Genomic DNA, 16652 nt, shown 5'->3' with positions numbered 1-16652 from the left:
GTATCGCAGTGCAGTGCAGTTCAGACAGTGCGTTCGTTTAGAGCGCTATCCTGTCAGTCAGTTCATCATCTGATCAGTTAACCTATCTCGATCGATCGAGAGACACGGTAGTACGCGCGGAGCGAGACCGACCGTGTGACTCTTTATTACGTGTCGCGAGGTAAGGTGCGACAACGCGCGCATACGCGCGTACGCGAAACAGCAGTAACACCGTAATCGTGCCGGCGATATACTGAATTGAATTGCTTCGTGCTTATCTAAAGATTTCATATCCCTACATTGGGTGCGTTTAGCCGATACTCCGCTAGCCTAGCAATCGTGAGCAGTCGCTCGTTTTCGCTCGTTTCCTCTCCTTTGACCCAATGGATTAAAAGGAGAGGAAACGAGCGACTGCTCACGATTGCTAGGCTAGCGGAGTATCGGCTGAACGCACCCATCGTGTTACTATCGCTGCCGGAAAAGAAGGTTCTCTACGCTTGGCAGAAAGTGACGACTGACACGTTCGATCTCGACTTCGTTGATCGCAGAAGAGCTGAACTCGAGGTACGTTTCCGATTTGCAATTATAAAAGTATCGTGCGATGAATGTTGTACCCAATTATAACCTCAAATGAAGTTGTGCACGTTGCTGAAAGATATATATATATATCTTGATATATAGGCTACGGTCAACGTGATACAAATGCTCTGGAGCGTTCTTCTTCTCCTTCTTTCTTCATTGAAAGAAAAGAGAAGAGGAATGCTTCGAAGCATTTGTAGTGTCACGTTGACCGTAGCCATAATATCATATTAATACATTATTTTATTTTTAGATATAGGTCAAGTATTGCCATTTAAAGCTGGTACGTTTGATGGGGCTGTCAGTATTTCTGCGCTTGTGGTTGTGCTATGCAAGCAAAACTTTGCACAATCCTACAAAACGTTTATATCGTTTCTTATCAACGTTGTATGCATGTCTGTCAAGAAGCGCAAGAGCAGTGTTACAATTCTATCCAGAGAACGGTGAACAGGTTGTTGATATTTTATATATATCTTGATATATAGGCTACGGTCAACGTGATACAAATGCTCTGGAGCGTTCTTCTTCTCCTTCTTTCTTTATTGAAAGAAAAGAGAAGAGGAATGCTTAAAGGCGATTGTAGTGTCACGTTGATCGTAGCCATAATATCATATTGATACATTATTTTATTTTTAGACGTAGCTGTTGATCCGTACAAAATTACCTTTTAAAAAAAAGGTAAAAAAGAGCGCCAAGTACACGCATAATAGTGTATATGTATTATGTTGTTACCCTGTTATGTTGTTACCTCGAAAAAAACAAAGTGGTAGTATTATACCTCCAAATAGCTTTATCCTGTACATACTGTTTATACAATGCGTAATATACTACAAAAAGGCGTGATATCCGCACAAAATTACCTTTTTTAAAAAAAGGTAAAAAAAAGGCGCCAAGTACACGTATAGTAGTGTATATGTTGTTACCTAAAAAAAAAAAGAAAGTGGTAGTATTATACCTCAAAAAAACCTAAGTAACAAGTTTTAGATCTTTATATCTCGAAAAATCTCGAAAAAATCTAAGCAGTAGTATCTTTATTTCCGAAAAATTATAACCCAAGTGATACACGTTACAAAATTATGTTACCTTATCAAAAAGAAGAGTCGCGCTTCAAGTGATCTATTACAATTACAAAAAAGAAATGATATCTCTTTAAATTAGAGCGCCAATTACAGAGAGAACATGTATATTGCCTCAAAAAATAATTGTTGCACTACTTTGAAAAATCTTTACATTGTGTCAATTAGAAAAGAATGTATAATAACAATTTTATAAGATTAAAAAATTTTATTTAAATTTAACAAGGGAATACAAGATATTTAAATACAAAGTTATTTACATGTGTATTTTTTAATGGCCACAAAGAATTACAGAGGTAACAGTACAAAATAAAAATATTTTATTAAAATACATAAATTTTTCTTGTAAAAAAACTTGGCGCTGCTAGACCTTTTAAATAAATAAGGACAACAATAAATAAAAATAATTCAGAGAAGAATGCAATGGGAGTAATATTAAATGATTATCAGCGTGGATGTGGGAGTGAGTGATATGGGTGTGCGTGACTACGCGGACGGCGGATAATGCGGCTTATATTTAGTATAGAATAAGTTTATTTATTTATTTAAAATTTTGAGGTCTAGCAGCGCCAAGTTTTTTTACAAGAAAAATTTATGTATTTTAATAAAATATTTTTATTTTGTACTGTTACCTCTGTAATTCTTTGTGGCCATTAAAAAATACACATGTAAATAACTTTCCGCTTTTAAAAAAGGCGTGTTACCTGAGTGAATTTCGTTTGTATCGCAAAATTGAAGCCTCTTTTCCGCGATGCCGATTGGCTATCTCGATTGATTGCCGCGCCGCGAGCTTGCTTCATCCCGTGAGGGACTGTCATCGCGGAGTAGTGTGGCGAGTTTCGTGCGTGTAGTGCGTCGTGTGTGTCGTGATGTGACAGCTCGCGTCGTGTCGCGAGGTTAATCGTCCCGCGTCGTGTCGCGAGGTTAATATTATTATTAATGTGATCTCTCATTATTATTATAAATATGAAATCGCTTAATTCTGAATTTCGGTCGCGTCACGCAAGGATCGAACGCCACGCGAAATATCAGCGGATCGGAGATAGGTAATTATAGTGACTCTTCCTCTTCTAAAAAGGACATGTCGTAGGTATTGTTGTCACTTTTCCGCGATGCCGATTGATTCTCTTGCTGCGCTTACTTCATTTGCAGCTGTCATTGTATATTTTGACAGTTGTGTGTATCAAGGCGGATTAATAGTGTAATAGTAATAGCATAACGTTAAAGCTAAATAGCGCGCGCGAAGCGCGCGCGTCTGTAGTGTCTAGTGTATTTAAATATCTTGTATTCCCTTGTTAAAAATTTAAATAAAATTTTTTAATCTTATAAAATTGTTATTATACATTCTTTTCTAATTGACACAATGTAAAGATTTTTCAAAGTAGTGCAACAATTATTTTTTGAGGCAATATACATGTTCTCTCTGTAATTGGCGCTCTAATTTAAAGAGATATCATTTCTTTTTTGTAATTGTAATAGATCACTTAAAGCGCGACTCTTCTTTTTGATAAGGTAACATAATTTTGTGACGTGTATCACTTGGGTTATAATTTTTCGGAAATAAAGATACTACTGCTTAGATTTTTTCGAGATTTTTCGAGATATAAAGATCTAAAACTTGTTACTTAGGTTTTTTCGAGGTATAATACTACCACTTTCTTTTTTTTTTAGGTAACAACATATACACTACTATACGTGTACTTGGCGCCTTTTTTTACCTTTTTTTAAAAAAAGTAATTTTGTGCGGATTTTGAATAACGTCAAAGAAATCTGGCAAGAACTCACGATCATCTTCATCGTAATTACTGCTCGTTATCTTAGCCATGTATTGTGATGTTGTTACTAATTTTAAATCGTTTTTAAATTGGAGAGCATTTAAAGTCGAATGTTTTATTCGAAGTGTCGAAAACAAGTTTTCGATACAATCTTGGGTGAATCTACCACCAAAAACAAATTTATATTCTCGTTCATTAATTAAGGGGGCATATACCTTTCTCGGCTTCAAAAAATCGATTTTTTTTTATTCCATATTTCGAAAGAACAACATTTCAGGAATGTAAATCCAAAGCCATTTAAAGAAATTCGAAAAATTGAAGAAGTTACAGCACTTTGTACTGAGCGCCGTCCGAGCGTCTGTTAGGCCGTTTCGGAGCAACGCGCAGGTAACAGCGTTCGACTCTTGTACCCCCCGCTGGTAGCTGACCCTCCATTGTAATTTAAATAGAAGTTCGTTTCTGGGTAGTAGGTACATAAGTCTTTTAATAGATGGCACTTTAAATTTTTTCTAGAATAATCTTTAGTCCACGTATTCAGTTGCTTGGTGTCAGTTCTGTTGTACGCACATGTTACAATGAAGAGATCAAAAAGTTCTCGGGAATTGCACCGAAGCAATAAATTTCGCAAGGATGCGATACCAAAACGTCCGAAGCCGCCCAATAGATGGGCATTAGAAAGTGAAATCGAGACGACCACTACAGCTGCGAACAAATTGAAATCGGAGAATAGTATGCTCGTGCCGGAGAATGACAGTTTGAATTACAGAATTTTAAATTTCAAATCAGTTTTCAACGAAATTTCACAGGTTGTGAAATGTAAAACGTGCGGAGGCGACGTGAAATTTCAAACAGAAAGTTCTCGAGGCCTTGGTTTTAAAATTTTGATACTTTGTGACGAGTGCAGGCCAACTGACATTTCTTCTTGTCCAAAAATCGGTTTATCGTACGAAATAAACCGTCGATTTAGTTTTGCTATACGTTGTTTAGGACATGGAGCATCAGGTGAGAAAAAATTTTGTGGATTGATGGATTTACCTCCTCCTGTTGCTCAAAAATCGCACGATGAAATCCAAAAAAACATTCATATTGCATCCAAGGCCGTTGCGGAAATGAGCATGAAGGACGCGGTACAAGAAGAGCAGCTGAGGATGAGTTTGGAGCAAGAAGTCGAAAATGTTACGGATTTATGTGTTTCTGGAGACGGGACTTGGCAAAAACGCGGATTTTCTTCTTTGTATGGCGTATGCAGTCTCATCGGTGCACATTCGAAGAAAGTTGTCGATGTCAATGTAAAATCTTCTTACTGTAAACAATGCGAAGTTTGGGAAAAAAAGAAAAACACCGAAGAGTATAATGAGTGGAAAATCGAGCATGAAAGCAATTGCCAAGCGAATCTTGAAGGCTCCGCCGGAAAAATGGAAGTAGATTCCATCAAAGAAATGTTCCATAGATCAGAAGAACAGTACGGAGTAAAGTATACGCGGTACATTGGAGATGGCGATTCAAAAACGTATAAGGGTATCGTTGAATCTAAACCATACGGAGATAAAGAAATACAAAAAAAAGAGTGCATCGGACACGTACAGAAACGCATGGGCGCTCGACTCCGGAAATGTAAGAAAGATCACAAAGGTATTGGCGGAAAGAATAAATTAACTGCGAAGATGATAGACAAACTCTCCGTGTATTATGGTCTTGCTATTCGGCGCAATTTCGACTCGGTAGAAGGAATGCGGAATGCTGTGTGGGCTACTTTTTATCATTATAGTTCGACGACAATAAAACCGCAACATCATCTTTGTCCTGAAGGCTCGGATTCATGGTGTGAGTGGCAACTAGCAAAAGCGAACGGATCTTTGGACAAGTACGAGCAAAGCTACAATACCTTACCTGACGACGTTTTAAATGCAATTCGCCCTATATACGAAGATCTTTCAAATGAGTCGTTATTGAAACGTTGCCTTGGCGGATATACTCAAAACACGAACGAAAGTTATAATAACTTGATCTGGAGGATAGCTCCGAAAAATACAAACAGTAGCGCTCGAGTTGTCGAAATTGCGACTTTTCTCGCTGTTTGTTTATTTAATGAAGGAACCTTAGCTCTTTTGAAAGTAATGAGTACAATGGGAATAGCAGTTGGACGAAACGCAGTACAATTTGCTGCGTTGAGTGACACTCGCCGCTGCGATCAAGCAGACGTCCGAGAGCAGCATGCAACACGGGAGGCCCGAGTAAAGCGCCGCCTTGAAAAAAACCATCAAAATGATGAGCACCTTGCCCTGGAGGATTCCCTGTATGGCCCCGGAATAGATGATTACATGTAAGTCGTGAGAAACAGTTTTATCATGGTGTAAACTTGTTCTGAAACTTTAAACGCGTTTTTCTCGAAACCATGTTTTTCAAGTCGGTACCATAAATATCTCGGTAATGGATCAACCGATCTATTTAATTTTTTTTTTAAATAAAAGTTCATAAAATTTACCAGTCCTTGACCCATGCTTTTTGAAAATTTTTGATTTTATATATATTTTTTTAAACAAAAAAGATTGAAATTTTTGTCGAAATACGATACCTAAATTTTGACAGTCTGCCATTTTATTGAAAATTTGAATTTTCAAAAAAGGATGGGTCAAGGACTAGAAAAATTATCAAACTTTAATATTTTGTAACTCTTTTTTTTGTTTCAGATGATCCTGCGGAGATATCCATGGTACCGCAATTTCAAACATTTTGTGCGGGACTTACTTCAAGAGGCGAAAGAGGGGGGATGGTTTATTAAAAATAATAAATAAAAATTTTTTTTATAACTACAATAGATGTACTTTGTTGTACAAAAAACCCTTACCTTCAAACATTTCTTTTTATTGTTAAAAAAAAATCACGAAATATGCCTATTTTTTGGGCTGAGAAAGGTATATGCCCCCTTAAATAAGTTGCTCTATCAATATAAGATATAGTTGATGCAATAATACCTTTTTGAAAAAGTTTTCAGTCATCTTTTTTACCCAACTGCAATGAAGATATTAATTCACAAAACTCGTATAGGAAATTAATTGTTTCAATATATTTTTCTTCATTATGTGTATTGATTGCTTAGGCAAGGCTTCTACAACTTACTTTTTGAAACCATTTAGCAACTTGCTCGACTAAGTAAGCTGTTGTTTTTTTAGTTCAGGTTTTTTAAATATAGGAACTAAACATTTTAGAGCAGAACTTGTGTCTAGATTGAAAACGCCGTATGCATTTGGTACCCTCATTTTTAAGAAATGGTTCGAAGTTTCTAAATATTCTTTGCGTAACTTCGGTGCAAGCTTCAAGTCAAAATTACATTGTGCATGTAGTATTTCTTCAAAATGTCTTAAACTTGCAATGTTCGTGGGCAAATTATATTTTTCAACGAATTTTAAAGGAATTGTGATGGTAACATGATTTAACATGCCTTCTTTAAAATTTTTTAAAGCATGACAAACGTCATGAAAGAAAAAAGATGTCTATTAGGATCAACCGGATGCGCGCACTTATTTTGTACTGTAGAATGTTTAGAAACGTTTATACCAAAGGCTCGCCACATGGCTTGATTTAAAGAGCCCATATCGGAAACAACGCCTTGTATGTACATACAATCCTATCGCACTTGTATTTTCAGTTATTTCAACAATTATCTCTTTACATATTGTTCCATCAGAACCTTTTCCGGTATAGAAATACGTGATGACTTGTTTCCATCGTTTAGCAATGCCAACGAGCATGAATACTAAACCATGTGTAGCAATTTCTGTACTGTCATGATTTGGTAAAGTAACATAACCTACATATGTATTAGTTGAAGGATCGTAAATTTTACTTGGAGTTATGCTGACTTTATCGAGTACGATTAAACAATCTCTATCTATATCATTATGGAATTGTAAAATTTTTATATTTAAAAATTCGAAGATTTCATCAGATTTTCCACTCTGAAACTTCCAATTTTCTAACTTTTTCCGTAATGTCCTGACCGATGAAAATGGAAAACCGTGCTTTAATAACTCCCGGTAGCCAGAATAACCGCAAGCAAATTTTAATTGATATGCCTTCACTAACGTCTTATCGCTCCATTTCGGTATTTTCTTATATTTGCGGCATAGTAAATTAATTTGATCGCTATTTAACAAATTTTGAAGTATTTTAGGGTATAGATTATTAATACGTACTTCCTCTTCTAGTTTCTTTAGTTTCTTCTTAAATATAATTTGTGCTTGCTTATGCTTTTTCTTCATAATTCTTCTCCTTCGTTCACTTCTTTCAAACAGTTGTCCAAATCTATGAGCTTGTTGTTTGTCTGAAACAGATTCCGATACAAAATCTTCGTCTCCTTGAACTTGAACTGGATGAGATACCACAATTTCTTTAGTAGGTTCAATATCGGAGAGAAATTCTTCCTCTCTCTGAACCGGATTAGATATCTCAATTTCTTTAGTGGGTTTAGTATCGGAGAGAAATTCTTCCTCTCTCTCAACCGGATTAAATATCTCAATTTCTTTAGTGAGTTTAGTATCGGAGAGAAATTCTTTCTTTCTCTGAACCAGATTAAATATCTCAATTTCTGCAGCAGCTTCGATATTGGGAACATATCCTTCATCCCCCTGAGCTGTCAATTCAGAACCTACTACGATTTCTGTAGCTGATGTAGTATCAAGTATAAACGCTAAAATATAAATACCAATATTTAGCAAAACAAACAACGTAAACTATGCAAATATGACTTACAAATTTCTGTCGTATATGATATACTGATGTAAAAAAAAAATGAGCCATGAATTATTAATATTATTAAATGTGACAAATTAATTAAAAACAAATATTATTGATATATTATTTACCTGCAACATTTTTTTTATTTTGTTGAATGACAATTTTCCAAAAATCGTTGGAACAGCAGATGATTTCAATTTTTTCCGGCCATCAACACGTTCCTTCTCATACATGTCAACCGTGAAATGAAATTATAAAAAATGAAACAGTATATTAAAAATAAAATATATTACGTTGTACGTCGTCAGAATCCTCATGCTTATGGACAATAATAAATCGCTAATAAATCAACTCCTCATAAATAGAAAACGTACCTCACATAAAAATGAATTTTCGTTTGGAATTCTGCAGTATTTGAATCCTGAAGATCCACCAGCATTTTCTATCCATTTTTCTTTACGTTGCAAATCTCGTGGAAAGATATGCATTACTGCGCCTTTTTGGATGAATTGTAGCATCCAGAAGCTACACAATAATGCGGCATTTTCTATTTTCCACATTAATCACAAGATATTTTATATACAGGGCATTCCATCACTTTCACTTTAATTATATATTACACAATTACACAATATTTACCTTCAATATAAACAGTTTTCTTCGTATGTGAATAACACAGCACTTATATATATATATATATATATATATATATATATATATATCACGTTATTGCATCGATCATCGATGATAGCTATGCCAAGATTGCCATGTGCCGGTGTTGCCGGAACTACCGGAAGTTGCCTAGAAAATGGCGGAGCCAATCACAATCGGGCAACGGTATCTGCCCAACTCCCTTATAGGAACCCTAAGCGGACGTATACTGGCCGTCTAGATCCTGTATGAGGTATGCGTTTGGGCGTATTATTTGTTGTATTCGATACGGTCCTTCAAATACTAAGTGTATTTTTCGAGTTACTTTGCGACTCGCGTCCGAGCGTCGATGCAATTTGATCCAGACCTCTTGACCGGCGCTATATTCCGCCGTACCGTGCTTATCGGCCTGGATTTTCCTCTTCCTCGCTGCTTTGGCCAGGCGTTCCCGCGCCTCTTGTACCTTTTCCGCCCATTCTTGCATATGTTCTTCGTCCACGAGAGGAAGTAGCGCGGGATCTATTGTCGCCAAGTGCCCCGTCTCATCCCCGTCGTTCAATTCGCACGGTGTATCCGTGTGATGAGTGTGTTGTGTAATTAACAACCATCTCCGCCCGCTCGATTATCCGGCTCCACGCGTGTTACCTGTGGCTCGCGTATGTTCTAATTATTCGCCCTATTTCGCGCATCACCCTCTCCACAGGATTAGATTAGGGATTGTAGGGTGAGGTTCTCCGCGCGATAAATCCTTTGTCGCTCGCGTATTTACGCCATCGCTCAGTGAGAAATTGACTGCCATTGTCGGTCAATATAGTTTCGGGAATTCCTATTTCCGTGAAAAACTTATTTTCCAGCATCTCGATAATAATGTCGAGACGTTGGTCGCGCATCGGGTACAGTTTTATATATTTTGAAAATTGGTCCATTACAACTAAGACGTATCTGTGACCTTGGTTCGTGACTGGTAGCGGCCCGAAAATGTCCATTGACAGTGTATCGCCCGGTGCTTCCGGTAATCGGTAGTATTCGCTTCCTACTGTCGCTCGCGTGTAGAACTTTGTAGCTTGGCAAATCTCGCACGACGCCACTACGTCTCGCGCTATTCGTGCGAAATTTGCCCCGTCGAAGTATCGCTTGAGAAAGTCGTGCACTTTATCGGTTCCAAAGTGAATCAATAATTTATGGGCTTCGCGTGTGATTCTCCACGCGATTCTCCGGGGTAAGGCTATTCGATCGCCTCCTGGACATTTCACGCGTATAATGCCATCGCGTTCGTAGACATTATTGGGCTCCGTCTGTGCTCGTTCTCTCAGCGATTCCTCGTTAGCTTGCGCTTCTCTAATTATTTCGATCCACCATGTGGTATTTGTGCCCTGCGTTACATCTCTGATTACGGCCATTCGTTTTATGTCGCTCGTCATGTTGCCATGGTTTGCCATTGCATCTCGACAATGTGTCTGCAATCGAATTTTCTTTGCCTGGCAAATGAATGATTTCTAGATCGAATTTTTGCAAGAAAGCGAACTATCGCGCTATGCGAGCGTTGTTTTGGACGCATGTACTCAGAAATTTGAGTGCCTGGTGGTCGGTATGAATTTTTACGTGACGTCCTAATAATAACGTGTGCCATTTTCGTAATGCCTACACTATCGCTAAACATTCTAACTCTGTTATTGTGTAGTTGTTTTCTGCGCCTTTTAAACTACGGCTCGCATACCCTATTGTTTATTTAATTTCTTCGTTGTTCGGTTGGTATTGGTATAGGCGCGCTCCTAATCCCGATCTAGCCGCGTCTACGAATATTCCGTATCTCGCGTCTGGCTGGAATAGGTAAAGATCTTTTTCTTTCTAGGTAAAGATTTTTCTCGGTTTAGTTTGAATCCGTATTTTTCTAACTGCGTGAGCACCCAGTTGATATGGAAGAGGTGTTCCTCCAACGTGTCCGATGCTATGAGTACGTCGTCTAAATAGACTAACAGAAACTGTTGATCTCCCAGCGCGTTGTCCATTGCACGGGTGAATGATGCTCCGGCGGTTTTTAAGCCGAATGGCATGCGTTGGAACACGTAGGTTTGACCATCGAAGAAGAATCCGGTGTACTGCTGGGATTCCTCCTCTAGCGGTATCTGCCAGAAGGCATTACTTACGTCGAGGGTTGTAAAGTATTTTTTCTTTCCAATTCTTCTAAAGACCTCTTCTATCGTTGGCGGTTGCGCGTGATCATTTGACATGTGTCGATTTGTTTCGCGCGCGTCGAGGCATAACCTTATGTCGCCGTTTTTCTTAATTACTACGACAAGTGGGTTTACGTATTGCGTTGCTTGTTTTTTAATTATGCCTTTGCGTTCTAGATCTTTAATGTATTCTTTGACTCGGCTCATGTGTATCTCTGGTATCGGGTATGTTTTCCGTTTATATGGTCGAGTTCTTTTCATTTCTATTTTGTGCTGGTAGTGGTTTACTCGTCCTATCTCGCCATTGAATAATTCAGCGTGCTTGTCGAGAATTTTCTGTAAACTTTCCTCTGCTTCATCACGCCTCATCGCGTTTACCCGTACCGTCGGGGTTATTGTTTTACGGAATTTTACATCTATTGAGTCGTCACATGCTAGTACCAATTTGTATTTGACTAGGAAGTCAATGCCCAATACCAATTCGTAGGCCAGGTTTTCTACAATGAAGAATTCGTGTGTAAATTTTTCGTCGCGATATTCAAAGTTGACTCTGACTTTGTTCGATATCACCGATCCTCGTTCGGAGAATGCTCCTTTCAGGGTGAATTTTTTTATCGGCAATATCTCCATTTGCTCATTCGCGTCACGTAGTTGTTTATAAAAGGCTCTGGTCATTGCGGTTACCTGTGCTCCCGTATCGATTAGTGCCTTAGTCGTACAGCTACCGAATTTCATACGAATCATTGGTACGTCCGGTTGTGTCACGTTCTCCTTTTGCGCATCTTCGATATCTTGGTCTAGGTCATCGATGATTTTCCTTGTTCGTATGATGTTGATGGGGTTTTCTTTGCCGTTGATTGCCGCTTTTGTGTCGTCGCCTTTATGTTCTTCGCGCGTTATCGCGCAACACTTTTTCTCGTCCGACTCGTCTTCCGTCGACTCTTCGCTTGTCGATGCGTCGTCGTTTGCGTACTCGGTCTCATGATTCGTGGCTGTGATTGCCGCTAACTTTCGTCCGCGGTCTCTCGCCTTTCCATCGTACTTTCCATCGTACGCTTTTTTCGCGAATCTTTTCGTTCTGTCTTCGCGTTCCTCGCGTTCACGCGTGTAGCGTGTGACTCTTGGCTTTGCCGCGCCATCATCACTATCTGGTAATTTGACGATGTCTACCCCACCGTCTTTACGTTTTGCCGTGGGTGATTCGGTTTTCCGCCAGGCTGGCGATTTGTTATACGATGATGTTCCGTTATTTCGGTTTGCCGTGTCCCGCCTGTTGGAATTGTATCGTCCGTTCGCCCGTCGCTGTTCGTTATCGTTACGGCTTTGTGTCGTTGTCTTTTTGCCATCGTTCGCGTTATCGCGTTGTCTTTGATTCGTATTTGCAGGCTTTTCATTCGCGCGTCGCGCTTCTCCGCGTAGTCTTCGTGTTTCGCGTTCATTCTCGAGTGTGTCTAACATTGAAATCATTTCGTTAACGTTCCTAACCACCGACGGTCTTAGTTCGCGTGCGATATCGGTGTCAAAATGTTCGCGTATTGTCTGTACTATCTCCTCGTCGCTCATCGGTGGTAGTAACGTTTTTGCCTGTCTGGCTACGTTTAACGCATATTCGGTCATTGTACCGTCTAGGTTTGGCTTGTATTTTCCGAAATATATCTGTTGCCGGAATCTCATTTGCGCCTGGCAGCCCCAAAATTGTTGGGTAAACATGCGTTTAATTTCGTAAATGTCGTTTGCGTCTTGTAACTCGTACCATTGGCTTGCTGCGCCTTTCATGCAACTTCCAAAGTAATGCAGTTGCTCTTCTTCTGGTACTCCTTCGTATCGCGCTAGTCTATCGAATTTTTCTAAAAATCTAATAGGATTTTGTTTATCCGTTTTTCCGCGGTAACTTATTTCATTAAATGGGTTTTTAATCCAGCCACCGCGTGGCAAACGTGCTTGCATTGGCATCATTTGTAACGCTATATCCCGTCGATTTTTCTCGTCGTCGAATACCCGAGAGTCATATTTGTGTCCGGCCACTTCTTCGTTCGCCGCTTCGCTCCGGTTGTTATCGACGGACCTCTGGCTTGCGCGGGACCTCGCGTTTATTTGTTCCAGTTGTTCTGTTAATATTTGTACTTGCGCTAGAAATTGATTTTGTTTTATTATTTCATTTTTGATTGCGTCTGTTCTGTTACGTTCTCTACTTAGGTTTAGTGCTCGCGTCGCGTCATTTTCCTTTTCGAGCAACGGCTCGTTCACCGTTAACGTTTGCATTGTTTGCTGTTGTTTTTGAACGTCGATATTTTGTTGCTGGTTTGCCATACCGTCGTTCGTTTCGTTTTTATCGCGTTCCTGTAGATTGGCGTTGGCGATTTTTTGGCGTATTTCTTGTTCCGACAGTGCTATTCTTTTCGATCTAGTTTGCGTTTTGTTCAATGGAGAGTGCTGCACTTTCGGCATTTTTTTTCCTCGCACTTTTGATTTTATTTTCGCTACTCTACTACTATTTCTCCTTTTAGGCCCTATCGTTACTGTTATTTCCTATGCCAGCTAAATTTGAAATTTTCTATCGAATTTCCTAAGTCTTTTTAACGGAATTTTGTCCGCGATTCTTTGATCTCCATTTCTTGTAAGAGTATCGAAATTCTATTTGTGCCTCTATGCGCTTTTCGCGAGAATCTTACCGATTCTATCCGCGTGTCGTTCGAAATCGAGTGGTATTTTGTTTCGTTTGTTTCATTTATTTTATACTATCGCGATGCTTCGGTTCGCGCAAAACGCTCGTACATCGATTTACGCGATTTAGTTTTTATCGTTTGCTTTCGCTACGATTTCGCGTCCTTACGTTGCACGTTGTTTTAGCGTTTTCTTTGTGCGTTCTATCCTATTCGCTTTCGCTTATATGTTTCTGACCCTTTTTTGGGGTATTCGGACTACGTCCTTATGTTTTACTTAATAGCTTTTATCTTTTCGCTTATCAGATTCGCGTGGACCGTCATACAGTGTTTGACCCGATTGTTTTAATCGCAATACTAATTCTCTAGCCTACGATTTCGCGCCCTATAACTGCATGTTGTTGTACGTTCCTGAGACGCGCATAATCTATGACTTTTCGTTTACGGTCGCTATGCTTTGTTTTTGCGTTTTCGCACTTTTCTTCGATATTAATCGTTTTGCACTCGCTACTACGATTCGGCTTTTGGTCCTGTCACGGTCGCCATTTGGGGTTGCTGGACTTTAACTAATTTGGCTTCGGAGATCGCAGATTCTTTCGGGTCGTCGTAGCAACGAATGTCCCGCGACAATTGACTATTTACACTGTGACCGGACGGAGGGGTTTTACCGACACACTCTGTGTGAGATTCGTTATCATCGGTCGCCACTCGATTTTGTTCACGAGAAATCGAGAAAGATTTTTTCTTATTGTGCACTGACCCTTCGATGGACCTCTCTATGTCCCACCTTTCCTGCTTCAAGCCCGCCTGCTGGGACTGTGGGCCCTCGCTGGACCTTGCTTTGTGGACCGTCTCTGGGACTGCAGTAGCGTACCACCGGATTCGTTGCCCCTCTGAACCTTCGCTGGACCGCGTCTGGACCGTCTTTCGCCGGGTCGGGTAGCTTCGACAGGTAGGAATTACGGGAACGGGTAAGCCTTTCGCGTGGTGAGTCAGGCAAATGATTATGATTGTAAGTTATAAGAGATAATTCAACAATTTATTCTTCCCGTTTCTTTACAGGTATCGGTTCCCCCCCGGGCTTGGACTTTTGCCGCCCGCGTACAAACGTGAGTATAATTCGTGTCCCTATCAGACTGTACAATTCTCTTTCACGCCCGTGTTCCCTGATATCGCGAAACGGAGTCCCCGTCCTCTGGCTTTTCCGCCCTTTTATAGTCGAGCTCGTTTCCGCGTTCCGATTGTCATTGCTCGCACCTGTTCCCCCATGTACAATAGATTTGGTGTACATTCCTCGGTTTTTCGGTGTTTTCGACGTTTGCCTATTGAAATCGCTCGCACCTGCTCCCCTGCGTACCATAGATTCGGTGTACATTCCTTAGTTTTTGGTGTTTTCGCCTTTCGCGAATTCGCATAGAAGCACGTACGTTTTCTCGAAGTTTCTCGTCTCGTCGTTTTCACGAATGCTCCATTTGGTTCTACCCGAAGTTTCGTTTCCTCCCCTATTGCGATTTTATTTCGGACATTCTTTCGTCGTTCCGAATATTGTTTTATTATGGAAACGGAACTTTGCGTTTACAATTTTGGAGCGTTTCGCTATCACCCGTAGTGATGTTTTGGTGACGCCCTCCGCACACCTGGGTCGCCCATGATCGCTTGCGGCTTACGGTTCGCGTTTTGCCGTTCTGCTCATCGCATGTCGACGGCCCGTCACTGTTGTCCTTTCTTTGACCCATTGGGCCACTTGATCTTGCGATATCCCGCGGGACGCGTCCGGTTTGAGATCCCGCGACCCGGTGTTCGGATAACGTCGCGGGTGGTACCGTCGTACCTTTTAGGTCCCCCTGAACCCTAATCCATCGTCGCTTCTTGCGGCGGGGTTTGGGTTCGCGATTTTGCAATCCCGTCGCTCAACTGCTCTGGAGTTCGTTTTGTCGCTCTCACGGGACCCGTACGCGCGCCGTTCTACCGAAAAACTCGACCGATACATCTCGGGTTCAATTGCCGGTACCCGCCAACTGATCGCGCCCCTGCGCAGGACATCACCCTTTCTTTGTCGCCCTTCGCGCCATGGGATGCGTCTCGGTCCGTCCGTACCGGCCATTTGTATTTTCGCTATCCGGGTGATCAGTCGAGTTTATTGTTTCTGAGACACCCTATATTGTCCGCGACTTCGCGCGCCGCGTAGGGTTTGTTTCGCCGCTTTTCGTGTGGGCCGGCCCTTAAGCCTAATTGACTCGTAAGCTGATGTACGGTTGACCTAACTGAGTTCGCCACTCACTCGCGATACTTGAGTCCGCGTAATCCGTCTCGTTTTATATTCGGAGAGAATGACCCTTTGTACACCGAATAAACAGTTTTTGCCGCGGAATTACCAAATTACATGCGTTTCATTTTAATTTGTATTAATATGGTACCGCACTTGCTACCATTATGCGTAAACGTACCGCACGCACGAAGAAACGGAAAGGAAAAGAAATGAAACTTAAACTTGATTTCTATATCGGAAAATGAACATTGACTCGCGTAATATGGCTAATTGATAAACTAATAAACAAATAGTTTCTAAGAATCTAAGCATCTTATAATCCTAAATTGAAAAATTTTCACTGACTCAATACAAAATAATCACATGTTAAAGAACATTAATTAACATACGTTATAAGTTCTATAATTTGCATTATACAGAAAAGTAAATGACTTGTACTACAAAGAAAATAAATGTTATAATTTGTTCTTTAACGGAAATCAAATCATCGAACATATGTCAATGAACATTTTTATCAGGATTATTAATTGCGAACTAACCATTATATGTCGAATTTAATGCTAATTTGCAAACGAAATTTAATTTTACTAAATGTTTTTATTTTGAAAAGGGAAATTTACGGGGTTGCCTGTCGCTTCGCTTTTCGCGCGTCTTCGGCCGCTGCCCGCTTGTGGAGATTCGCGTGTACGAATTCTACTATTGGCCGCGATGGCCGGTCAGGAGTGCGTGCTCAAGCAATGACTCGGGTT

At 40.2% G+C, this 16652-nt stretch overlaps 1 protein-coding gene and 1 pseudogene across 1 annotated transcript; one reads left to right on the top strand and one right to left on the bottom strand.

Annotated features, from left to right (window-relative positions):
* The first annotated feature begins 3773 nt into the window (after nucleotides 1-3773).
* LOC143894826 (uncharacterized) lies at nucleotides 3774-6243 on the top strand. The gene is made up of 2 exons (XM_077401464.1): nucleotides 3774-5732; nucleotides 6100-6243. Exons 1-2 carry the CDS (start codon nucleotides 3985-3987, stop codon nucleotides 6101-6103), a joined length of 1752 nt encoding a protein of 583 aa, XP_077257590.1. The 5' UTR covers nucleotides 3774-3984; the 3' UTR covers nucleotides 6104-6243.
* Nucleotides 6244-6423: 180 nt separating this feature from the next.
* On the bottom strand, nucleotides 6424-9281 carry LOC143894836 (uncharacterized; annotated as a pseudogene).
* Nucleotides 9282-16652: the final 7371 nt, after the last annotated feature.

The sequence above is a fragment of the Temnothorax americanus genome, unplaced genomic scaffold (assembly GCF_048541705.1).
Source record: "Temnothorax americanus isolate GAGA-0224 unplaced genomic scaffold, ASM4854170v1 Scaffold143, whole genome shotgun sequence".
Lineage (NCBI taxonomy): Eukaryota > Metazoa > Arthropoda > Insecta > Hymenoptera > Formicidae > Temnothorax > Temnothorax americanus.
Note: the sequence above shows the minus strand (reverse complement) of the source record. Positions and strands in the feature narration are given on the sequence as shown.

Coding starts and splice junctions, on each gene's coding strand:
- LOC143894826 (XM_077401464.1), top strand. CDS start 3,985: ATGAAGAGATCAAAAAGTTCTCGGGAATTGCACCGAAGCAATAAATTT.